The sequence below is a fragment of the Coregonus lavaretus genome (assembly GCF_964263955.1).
Source record: "Coregonus lavaretus genome assembly, contig: HAP1_SCAFFOLD_1579, whole genome shotgun sequence".
NCBI lineage: Eukaryota > Metazoa > Chordata > Actinopteri > Salmoniformes > Salmonidae > Coregonus > Coregonus lavaretus.
The window spans coordinates 75,528-88,487 of record NW_028166422.1 but is presented as its reverse complement, the minus strand read 5'-3'; the positions used below and the strand labels follow the sequence as shown (position 1 = coordinate 88,487).

The 12,960-nt window shown below is 42.1% G+C and overlaps 1 protein-coding gene across 1 annotated transcript; it reads left to right on the top strand.

Annotated features, from left to right (window-relative positions):
* Positions 1-781: 781 nt before the first annotated feature.
* LOC311114743 (kelch domain-containing protein 1-like) lies at positions 782-8,649 on the top strand (the record flags this gene model as incomplete). Its single annotated transcript, XM_084189979.1, has 13 exons — positions 782-889; positions 1,076-1,146; positions 4,709-4,826; positions 5,011-5,123; positions 6,000-6,084; positions 6,188-6,271; positions 6,805-6,885; positions 7,064-7,122; positions 7,246-7,355; positions 7,491-7,563; positions 7,817-7,916; positions 8,013-8,065; positions 8,529-8,649. The coding sequence occupies 13 exons, from the start codon at positions 782-784 to the stop codon at positions 8,647-8,649; spliced, it is 1,176 nt and encodes a 391-aa protein (XP_084046105.1).
* Positions 8,650-12,960: the final 4,311 nt, after the last annotated feature.

The following is a 12,960-nucleotide window of genomic DNA, read 5'->3' as shown; positions in this document are numbered from 1 at the left end:
TAAAAGGGCTTATGAGGGAGACGCATAAAAGATGTCAATCAATCAGTTCTGTATGGATTCTGTGAGGATGGATGGGTGGTGGTTGTTTCCATCCAATCATAATACAGACTGCTGGCTCACGTTTCCTTTCACTTCACTTGATACGTGACGTGCAACAGAATGTGAACTATCGCACGACCAGGCTGGTCCCACCAGGCTATTTCAAACATGACACATGATATGTTCGGCCTTCAGAATTCCATATGAGTGAAGTGAAGGGAAGAGCTGCCCGTTGCGTAAACCAGCACACACCGCTAACCACAGGAAAACAAACTGCTCATAGGGAGTGGTATAAGGAGAGGGGGAAAGGCAGAGGAGAGGTATTCGGTGAGTGTTGTGGCATTTTCAGGTAAGGGGCGTAGCCAGAGGGGTTAATGGTAGGGTGACAAGATTACATGACCTTTGACCCTCCGCTACAACAAACGCTGTCAGGGCAAGAACAACTTATTTTCTCCTGGCGGTTGGAGCGTCTCAGAAACAGCTACTTAAAAACAGCCAGCCCCTTCACATTCTATTAGCTGCCAAAGTCTGTAGTCAAAATGAGCAGCTTGGGCCTATGAAAAATCAAACATTTGAAACAGATTTGGGTTCAGAGAAACAAAAGTCCTGGCAGAGAAACAAAAGTCCTGGCAGAGAAACAAAAGTCCTGGCAGAGAATTAAAAGTCCTGGCCTGGAGATCTTTGTACATTTCTTTCTCTCTTTTCTTTTTTGTTGCACTTTCTAAGAACTTTTCTAGAACCTATGGATTCTGCCGTTGAGAAACACTGTGTGGAGCTTGTCGCCCTTGAGCGAAGTGGCCACACAGCTGTAGTAGAGGGGAGTACTCTGTATGTCTGGGGAGGATACATGGTAAGCCTCAAACACTGTTTGAAAAGTGCCTTCCTGCAACTATCTTGAAAAGCATTGCTAATTGATAGTGTTGTTTTGAATTGATGTTTACCATTCACATATACTGCATCTCATACATGCTGCTGATCGACTATATTCATGTTTTTTCGACTAGTAATGGGAGGAAACCTTTTTTTTTTTCTGCAGTCGACCGCTGGCAGTGACGTTTTCCTACCCAGTGATGAAATCTGGTTGTATGACTTAGACAGAGGTGTATGGTAAGAATATCAATGGAATTATAACATATTGTGTTTTTGATTATGGCCTGTATATCACATATTGCATAGAATATGAATAGAGAAGTTGTTTGGGTAACACTGTATTTGGATAGTCCATCTGTAGATGCTCTACAGACTATCAGTAACATTTCAACTATCTATCTACTAACCCCAACCCTAGCTCAAACCCTAACCTTTATCCTAACCCTAACCCTAAACTTAACCCTTACCCTAACCTTAACCCTTACCCTAAACTTAACCTTTACCCTAACCTTAACCCTTACCCTAACCCTTATTCTAAACCTAACCCTTACCCTAACCTTAACCCTTACCCTAACCTTAACCCTTACCCTAACCTTAACCCTTACCCTAAACTTAACCCTTACCCTAACCCTTATTCTAAACCTAACCCTTACCCTAACCTTAACCCTAACCCTAAACTTAACCCTTACCCTAACCTTAACCCTTACCCTAAACTTAACCCTTACCCTAAACTTAACCTTTACCCTAACCTTAACCCTTACCCTAACCTTAACCCTTACCCTAACCCTTATTCTAAACCTAACCCTTACCCTAACCTTAACCCTTACCCTAACCTTAACCCTTACCCTAACCCTTATTCTAAACCTAACCCTTATTCTAAACCTAACCCTTATTCTAAACCTAACCCTTATTCTAAACCTAACCCTAGCTGTATCCTTAGCAAGCAGTTGCTTATCAACATATAGTTTGTTGATAGTAAGAGAGAGCATCTACAGATGGATAATTCAGACTATCCAAATAAAGTGTGACTGTTTGTTTTAAAATAATCTTAGAAAGGCCTTCTACAGTACAGCCATCAGGTAACATTAAGCAACAATTCACTGAACTATATCACTGAAATCAACATAGAAAATATAGTAGAAACAGTAGATATATCACTGAACACAACATGAGATAGTAGAAACAGTAGATATATCACTGAACACAACATGAGATAGTAGAAACAGTCGATTTATCGCTGAACACAACATAGATTGTATACAGTGAGGGAAAAAAGTATTTGATCCCCTGCTGATTTTGTATGTTTGCCCACTGACAAAGAAATGATCAGTCTATCATTTTAATGGTAGGTTTATTTGAACAGTGAGAGACAGAATAACAACAACAAAAATCCAGAAAAACGCATGTCAAAAATGTTATAAATTGATTTGCATTTTAATGAGGGAAATAAGTGTTTGACCCCCTCTCAATCAGAAAGATTTCTGGCTCCCAGGTGTCTTTTATACAGGTAACGAGCTGAGATTAGGAGCACACTCTTAAAGGGAGTGCTCCTAATCTCAGTTTGTTACCTGTATAAAAGACACCTGTCCACAGAAGCAATCAATCAATCAGATTCCAAACTCTCCACCATGGCCAAGACCAAAGAGCTCTCCAAGGATGTCAGGGACAAGATTGTAGACCTACACAAGGCTGGAATGGGCTACAAGACCATCGCCAAGCAGCTTGGTGAGAAGGTGACAACAGTTGGTGCGATTATTTGCAAATGGAAGAAACACAAAATAACTGTCAATCTCCCTCGGCCTGGGGCTCCATGCAAGATCTCACCTCGTGGAGTTGCAATGATCATGAGAACGGTGAGGAATCAGCCCAGAACTACACGGGAGGATCTTGTCAATGATCTCAAGGCAGCTGGGACCATAGTCACCAAGAAAACAATTGGTAACACACTACGCCGTGAAGGACTGAAATCCTGCAGCGCCCGCAAGGTCTCCCTGCTCAAGAAAGCACATATACAGGGCCGTCTGAAGTGTGCCAACGAACATCTGAATGATTCAGAGGAGAACTGGGTGAAAGTGTTGTGGTCAGATGAGACCAAAATCGAGCTCTTTGGCATTAACTCTACTCGCCGTGTTTGGAGGAGGAGGAAAGCTGCCTATGACCCCAAGAACACCATCCCCACCGTCAAACATGGAGGTGGAAACATTATGCTTTGGGGATGTTTTTCTGCTAAGGGGACAGGACAACTTTACCGCATCAAAGGGACGATGGACGGGGCCATGTATCGTCAAATCTTGGGTGAGAACCTCCTTCCCTCAGCCAGGGCATTGAAAATGGGTCGTGGATGGGTATTCCAGCATGACAATGAACCAAAACACACGGCCAAGGCAACAAAGGAGTGGCTCAAGAAGAAGCACATTAAGGTCCTGGAGTGGCCTAGCCAGTCTCCAGACCTTAATCCCATTGAAAATCTGTGGAGGGAGCTGAAGGTTCGAGTTGACAAACGTCAGCCTCGAAATCTTAATGACTTGGAGAAGCTCTGCAAAGAGAAGTGGGACAAAATCCCTCCTGAGATGTGTGCAAACCTAGTGGCCAACTACAAGAAACGTCTGACCTCTGTGATTGCCAACAAGGGTTTTGCCACCAAGTACTAAGTCATGTTTTACAGAGGGGTCAAATACTTATTTCCCTCATTAAAATGCAAATCAATTTCATAACATTTTTGACATGCATTTTTCTGGATTTTTTTGTTGTTATTCTGTCTCTCACTGTTCAAATAAACCTACCATTAAAATTATAGACTGATAATGTCTTTGTGAGTGGGCAAACGTACAAAATCAGCAGGGGATCAAATACTTTTTTTCCCTCACTGTGAGATAAACAGTAGATGATAGACACAGAGTAAAGACTGGAATGCGCAGCGCAGAAAGAATGCTATTTTTGATTGACAGGTTTTGATTGACTAGATAGAGCCTTAAAGTGTAATGTTCAACAGTTTGGCAATCAACTTTCATCATTCTGCATCTCAGTATCATATCAGGGATACTATTACATTATATATTAAAACTGTGTTATCACATAGTTTACTAGAAATGAACAGTAATGTTATTGATTGTATTACAATTATACAAATGACAGTCATTTAGTGTTCCAATATGGGAGGTGTTGAATACAGCAGCAGATGTGTCTCAGTCTTAGTATTTATCTCTTTCTTTAATCGTTGCGGAAGAATGCTTCATGTCACTGTGTGTCCTGGGGCTAGTTGAATAAAAGTAGTTTAGACTGGTCTATACTGGTCTATGGTGCTAGACTGGTCTATAGTGGTCTATAGTGCTAGACGGGTCTATAGTGGTCTATAGTGCTAGACTGGTCTATAGTGGTCTATGGTGCTAGACTGGTCTATAGTGGTCTATAGTGCTAGACTGGTCTATAGTGGTCTATAGTGCTAGACTGGTCTATACTGGGCTATAGTGCTAGACTGGTCTGTAGTGGTCTATCGTGCTAGACTGGTCTGTAGTGGTCTATAGTGCTAGACTGGTCTTTAGTGCTAGACTGGTCTATAGTGGTCTATCGTGCTAGACTGGTCTATAGTGCTAGACTGGTCTGTAGTGGTCTAACGTGCTAGACTGGTCTATAGTGGTCTATAGTGCTAGACTGGTCTGTAGTGGTACACTGGTCTTATCTTCAGTTTGAACCCAGAAAGTTAAGCCTACCCCCAGGCCAAATTTGCACTAGATTGCCTGGAGCTTAAATTTGTATGCTGTGTGTGTTCATAGTTGGTTTGTTCATTTATCTTCTGAAGGGAAATGTGTCAAATGTCAGGAGAGGTCCCGCCCCCTATGTCAGGCACCTGTAGCTGCTTTCTGAATGGTCACATGTACATATTCGGGGGATATGATGACAGCGGACAGACCAATCAGGTGAGCTAGCTCGACAGAAACTGTAGTGCCCCTGATCTACATGTGCAAACATTTTCTAGAAAATCACCAAAAGCTTATTCATTATTATTAAGGCTTACATTGTTTACGAGACAGTTCAGATTGGTTCAAACAGTAGGTTCAGACACACATTTATTATTTATGCTGAAAAGATGTGTGCTTGCAGCTTTGCTGTGTCAACCTCCTGGATGGGGACTACAGTTGGAGGAGAGTGAAAGCTGAGAGCGGCTCCCCTCCTTCACCCAGAGATAAGCTGTGCTGCTGGGTTTACAACAACAGGTCAGTAACATATAATATAAGAATGCAACGCCAATGCCCATTGCAGTATTGGCATAAACAGGAAGAGAGTCAGGGTTCAAATGACACATGTAAGGGGACACTGTGAGATTCTGGCAATTAGCAATTAGCCAATGCTAACTGGCCTTAGTACAATGACTGGAAGTCTACAGGTCCAGTTGCACTGGACTCTGGGTAGAAACAGTTTAATTGACAGAATCTTGCAGTATCCCTTTAAAGGCTACTATTGGGGGTGTTGTAAAAATAGTGGCCTGGACCAACTAAATATTTAACACAAATAATGCGGGCGGTTCCCCATGTTGATTGTTTTGACTTTGGGAGAATCTTGTAATTTATCCCAATTGAGAATCTTCCATTCTGTAGGGTCACCTACTTTGAGAATCTTCCATTCTGTAGGGTCACCTACTTTGAGAATCTTCCATTCTGTAGGGTCACCTACTTTGAGAATCTTCCATTCTGTAGGGTCACCTACTTTGAGAATCTTCCATTCTGTAGGGTCACCTACTTTGAGAATCTTCCATTCTGTAGGGTCACCTACTTTGAGAATCTTCCATTCTGTAGGGTCACCTACTTTGAGAATCTTCCATTCTGTAGGGTCACCTACTTTGAGAATCTTCCATTCTGTAGGGTCACCTTCTTTGAGAATCTTCCATTCTGTAGGGTCACCTACTTTGAGAATCTTCCATTCTGTAGGGTCACCTACTTTGAGAATCTTCCATTCTGTAGGGTCACCTACTTTGAGAATCTTCCATTCTGTAGGGTCACCTTCTTTGAGAATCTTCCATTCTGTAGGGTCACCTACTTTGAGAATCTTCCATTCTGTAGGGTCACCTACTTTGAGAATCTTCCATTCTGTAGGGTCACCTACTTTGGTGGATATGGTCACAAGACACTTGATGACATCATGGATGACAAAAGCTTCATCATGGACACGGCATCATTGGTACATTTTCGCTTTTTTTTTTGTGATTGTGTCCAAATGTATGAATTACAACCACTATTTTCACTTTGTTGTATTGATCAGTAAAATATTGTGTGTTCTGTAGGAGCAGAACGTTGGTTGGGGATGGAACAATGAAGTCCATGTTTTTGACACAACACTAGCCAGCTGGAGAGAACCACAGAGCTCTGTAAGACATATACATACTGTAAGACACATACTGTATGTTTACATCACAACATAACTTCACCATGTGGAACAGAGTTAAGAACGTAGCGTAACCTTACTCCACAGATAGCTTGAAATGTCGCCGATGGAGCTATCCAATCAGTACCTGTTGTATATAGCTCAATCAGTTCCTACATTGTCAAGCAGGTGGTCACATGTGTTAGTGACATAGAAGACCCTGGTTCAAGCCCAGTCAGAGGAGAGGTAGAGGGACCTGGTTCAAGCCCAGTCACTGGAGAGGTAGAGGACCATGGTTCAAGCCCAGTCACTGGAGAGGTAGAGGACCCTGGTTCAAGCCCAGTCAGAGGAGAGGTAGAGGACCCTGGTTCAAGCCCAGTCATAGACAAGTTGAGGGAGGCAGCGCTATATGCTAAGCTAGCACAGTGACACTGGTTATACATGCACCAATTAGTTACCAATGAGTTCTTTGCACACAAGCAGCCAAGCCACATAGTTCTTTGTACCTGTACCGTAAGTACCTCTTTCTGACTACAGGGTCGTGCTCCTGCCCCCAGAGCTGCCCATGCAGGTGCAACAATTGGTCATAAAGGGTATGTCTATGGGGGGAGAGTACTGGTGAGTACTCTGTTCATCTGAACTCCTCCTCACCTTCTGTATTGCATTGCTGCAGAGACACAGATTCCCTAAAACATTGCTAAGATGAATGGGATCACATTGCTGACTGTTTAATACTTGGCTCAAGTTTGTGGACCTGTTTTTGGAATGGTGTTCAGTTCGTTGCCCTTCCTTTTAGGAAACCGCACCAAGTGACATTCATTGTCTAGATCTGAAATCATGGACATGGTCTGAAGTGTAGGTATTTATATTTCACTCTTTCATATGCTCATCTTTAAAAAATGGTCTACTGTTATCATAATAACAGCTTTGGTGTGTTTTTAAGACTTTTAACTGTTACCCTCCAAATGTCTTCTCCAGAGTGGCAGCATCCAATGTGCCAGGTGGAAGGTCGTGGCACAGCCTCACTGCAGTATCTGACAGCACTTTGTTTCTATTCGGTGGACTGAGTGTTGACTGCAAACCAATGAGTAAGTTATTTACCCAATGTAGTCCCAGTTGGACTAAATCCTTACTCAGCTGTTACTCAACAGTTTGACCCTCCCAGAATGCCTTGTGTTCCACGGAGCTATTTCTTTCTCATAATATCTATTATGTTTCTGTAGGTGATAGATGGGTTTTAGATGTTGAGACAAAGACATGGAGGGAGATTGAACATCCAAACAACAACAAACCAAGGTAGTACAGTAGCTGTCAGTTTAGCGTCTAGCTACTAATCTGATTAAACTGGTATCACTGGTAAGACTCACTGATAAATAAAAGTTACAATCAGATCACATTCCATTTCCATCTAATCTGAAGTCTGTATGTGCAGATCATTCAGTAAAGAGAAATTAGCCTAGAATGTACAATGATTATACTGAGTGCACATTCTCTGTACTTTGATGAAATCCCCCATTTCATTGACTTCCCCCCCCCCCCCCCCCTGCAGGTTGTGGCACACAGCAAGCCAAGCAAAGGACTCTGATGTCATTGTGTTTGGGGGTAGTTGTGACTACATCCTCCAAGTAGGAACGTATGAGAATTTGACGGTATGATGAAAGCCTTCAGCCAAATCATTACAGTAACCCTGGTTTATGAAGAATCATTGACACTACAACTAACTGTTCGTTTTCACATTGTTTCAGGGCCACAGCAACGATGCACTTGTTTTCCAGACCCAGCCTTATCCCCTCTTTCGGTAAACTTTCTCATAATAATCACAGATTTTATTTACATCACATGTAATGTTCGTTTTCGTTGTCCCGTAAAGCAGCAATCAGCAGTAGAAACAATAACAACGTGTTTTCCCCGCCCCTGTTTTGGTAAAAGACTGAGGGATGGGGCTGGAGAAATGTAACGACTCAAATGTATAGACAGAGCTATGGATGGAAGGACTGACCAGCCATGATATCAAAATGATAGTTTTAACCATGTTTGGAGGATATTTGGTGTTTGTTTACATTCACTTTGTTTACAAACATTAGAGTAAAACAAGCTTACATTTAGGGTTTCTGATTGGGTAGACAGTTGAACTAAGCTCATGAGGCATTGATAAGTTATAGTCTTCAAGAAGCAATGGGTACATATCATTAATTTATATGTCCAAAAATCGATGTAGCAACTGCTGATTTCCCCTTTAAACATGTTGTTTTGTCTTACAGGATCTGTGTGGACTGCATAGCAAAGAATGTGAAGAACTGCAAGATGCTTCAAAACCAGTTTCCATCTCTGCCCCGGAAGCTACTGCAAGCTGTACAGAGGAGAACGTCTAGAAAAATATAATACATACAGTGCATTGGGAAAGTATTCAGACCCCTTGACTTTTCCCACATTTTGTTACATTACAGCCTTATTCTAAAAGGTATTACATTGGTTTTTCCCCCTCATCAATCTACACACAATACCCCATAATGACAAAGCAAAAACAGGTTTCTAGACATTTTTTTTAATTTATAAAAAATAAAAAACTGAAATATCATATTTACATAATTATTCAGACCTTTACTCAGTACTTTGTTGAAGCACCTTTGGCAGCGATTACAGCCTCGAGTCTTCTTGGGTATGACGCTACAAGCATGGCACACCTGTATTTGGGGAGTTTCAGGTTGGATGGGGAGCGTCGCTGCACAGCTATTTTCAGGTCTCTCCAGAAATGTTAGATCGGGTTCAAATCCGGGCTCTGGCTGGGCCACTCAAGGACATTCAGAGACTTGTCCCGAAGCCACTCCTGTATTTGTCTTGGCTGTAAGCTTAGGGTTGTTGTCCTGTTGGAAGGTGAACCTTCACCCCAGTATGAGGTCATGAGCACTCTGGAGCAGGTTTCAATCAAGGATCTCTCTGTACTTTGCTCCGTTCATCTTTGCCTCGATCCTGACTAGTCTCTCAATCTCTGCCGCTGAAAAACATCCCCACATCATGATGCTGCCACCACCATGCTTCACCGTAGGGATGGTGCCAGGTTTCCTCTACAAGTGACGCTTGGAATTCAGGCCAAATAGTTCAATCTTGGTTTCATCAGACCAGAGAATCTTGTTTTTCATGGTCTGAGAGTCTTTAGGTGCCTGTTGGCAAACTCCAAGCGTGCTGTCATGTGCCTTTTACTGAGGAGTGGCTTCCATCTGGCCAGTCTGCCATAAAGGCCTGATTGGTGGAGTGCTGCAGAGATGGTTTCCTTCTGGAAGGTTCTCCCATCTCCACAGAGGAACTCTAGAGCTCTGTCAGAGTCATGTAAATAAGATATTTCTGTGTTTTATTTTTAATACATTTGCAAAAATATCAAAAAACCAGTTTTCGCTTTGTCATTATGGGGTATTGTGTGTAGATTGATGAGGAAAATGTTTTATTTAATCCATTTTAGAATAAGGCTGTAACATAACAAAATGTGGAAAAAGTTAAGGGGTCTGAATACTTTCCGAAGGCACTGTATAATAAAATCTAATAAAGATGATCTCAGAGAGATAGTGTTCAACGGTAGAGGCTGCAGTGAAGTGATAATGCAGAACACTAGAGGCTGCAGTAAAGTGATAATGCAGAACACTAGAGGCTGCAGTGAAGTGATAATGCAGAACACTAGAGGCTGCAGTGAAGTGATAATGCAGAACACTAGAGGCTGCGGTAAAGTGATAATGCAGAACACTAGAGGCTGCAGTAAAGTGATAATGCAGAGTAGGTCTATATTTAAAGGGTATGTGGGGACGTTCTGTCCTGCAAAACATGTATTAATGTATTATACTGTGTATAAAACCACACACTTCAACAGTCAATGACCGACCTTGATTAAATACTTATTTTAATCTTGCACAATGAAAATGTTTTTTCAGCGAGATCAGTCGTTGTCTCTTCAAGTGTGTCGTTTTCTAGGCCTAGGGCTAGGCAAATATGTGTTTGGGTTTCCAAGCTGCTTTCCTGCCAGTGCCAGCACCTTGCATATCTGTGCACAGGGCTCTACCTCCATTTTGTTGACTTTATTTATCTGCACATATTTAAATGTTTTACAGATTAGTGTATATACTATGCATGAATGAGTCCTGCAGTAAAATCTCAGGTGGAATAAAGATATACACAGAACACTCACACTACTGTGGTAGAGAATCAAATACATGTTGACGTCACTTTGGTCTCTCTGAAAGAGTAGGACAGAATCTGAGCTGACGTCAGCTAAAAAGACTTCAGAGAACAGTGAGTATTGCTACTGCTGAATCCTTCTGTACTAGAGGCCTCCATTCCTCCTGATTTACCCCATGTGACCCACCTGGGTTTCCTCTTTCATCATTCTGACGTATAGTTATGAGTGTGCCTTGTTTCAACAAGACCACTCTAGATAAACAACTACTACTAGTATTATTAGTAGTACTACTACCACAGTCACTACTACGTACTACTACCACAGTCACTACTACTACTACTACCACAGTCACTACTACGTACTACTACCACAGTCACTACTACTACTACTACCACAGTCACTACTACATACTACTACCACAGTCACTACTACATACTACTACCACAGTCACTACTACGTACTACTACCACAGTCACTACTACATACAACTACCACAGTCACTACTACGTACTACTACCACAGTCACTACTACTACTACTACCACAGTCACTACTACTACTACTACCACAGTCACTACTACTACTACCACAGTCACTACTACATACTACTACCACAGTCACTACTACGTACTACTACCACAGTCACTACTACATACTACTACCACAGTCACTACTACTACTACTACCACAGTAACTATTACTACTACCACAGTCACTACTACATACTACTACCACAGTCACTACTACATACTACTACCACAGTCACTACTACATACTACTACCACAGTCACTACTACGTACTACTACCACAGTCACTACTACGTACTACTACCACAGTCACTACTACATACAACTACCACAGTCAGTACTACGTACTACTACCACAGTCACTATTACTACGTACTACTACCACAGTCACTACTACATACTACTACCACAGTCACTACTTCGTACTACTACCACATTCACTACTACATACTACTACCACAGTCACTACTACTACGTACTACTACCACAGTCACTACTACGTACTACTACCACAGTCACTACTACATACTACTACCACAGTCACTACTACTGTGTACTACTACCACAGTCACTACTAAATACTACTACCACAGTCACTACTACATACTACTACCACAGTCACTACTACTATGTACTACTACCACAGTCACTACTACTACGTACTACTACCACATTCACTACTACATACTGCTACCACAGTCACTACTACTACTACTACTACCACAGTCACTACTACATACTACTACCACAGTCACTACTACGTACTACTACCACAGTCACTACTACATACTACTACCACAGTCACTACTACGTACTACTACCACAGTCACTACTACGTACTACTACCACAGTCACTACTACGTACTACTACCACAGTCACTACTACGTACTACTACCACAGTCACTACTACTACTACTACCACAGTCACTACTACTACTACTACCACAGTCACTACTACATACTACTACCACAGTCACTACTACTACTACTACTACCACAGTCACTACTACTACTACCACAGTCACTACTACATACTACTACCACAGTCACTACTACGTACTACTACCACAGTCACTACTACATACTACTACCACAGTCACTACTACGTACTACTACCACAGTCACTACTACGTACTACTACCACAGTCACTACTACGTACTACTACCACATTCACTACTACGTACTACTACCACAGTCACTACTACGTACTACTACCACAGTCACTACTACGTACTACTACCACATTCACTACTACGTACTACTACCACAGTCACTACTACTACATTTACATTTACATTTTAGTCATTTAGCAGACGCTCTTATCCAGAGCGACTTACAGTTAGTGAGTGCATACATTATTTTATTGCTGGAATCAAACCCACAACCCTGGCGTTGCAAACGCCATGCTCTACCAACTGAGCTACATCCCTGCCGGCCATTCCCTCCCCTACCCTGGACGACGCTGGGCCAATTGTGCGCCGCCTCATGGGTCTCCCGGTCGCGGCCGGCTACGACTACTACTACCACAGTCACTACTACTACTACTACCACAGTCACTACTACGTACTACTACCACAGTCACTACAACATACTACAACTGCAGTCACTACTACGTACTGCTACCACAGTCACTACAACATACTACTACTGCAGTCACTACTATGTACTACTACCACAGTCACTACTACGTACTACTACCACAGTCACTACTACGTACTACTACCACAGTCACTACTACTACGTACTACTACCACAGTCACTACTACATACTACTACCACAGTCACTACTACGTACTACTACCACAGTCACTACTACTACGTACTACTACCACAGTCACTACTACATACTACTACCACAGTCACTACTACTACTATTTCTGTATGGACCTCGCTTTGTGCACGGGGGCATTGTCATGCTGAAACAGGAAAGGGCCTTCCCCAAAGTTGGAAGCACAGAATCATCTAGAATGTAATTGTATGCTGTATGGTTAAGATTTCC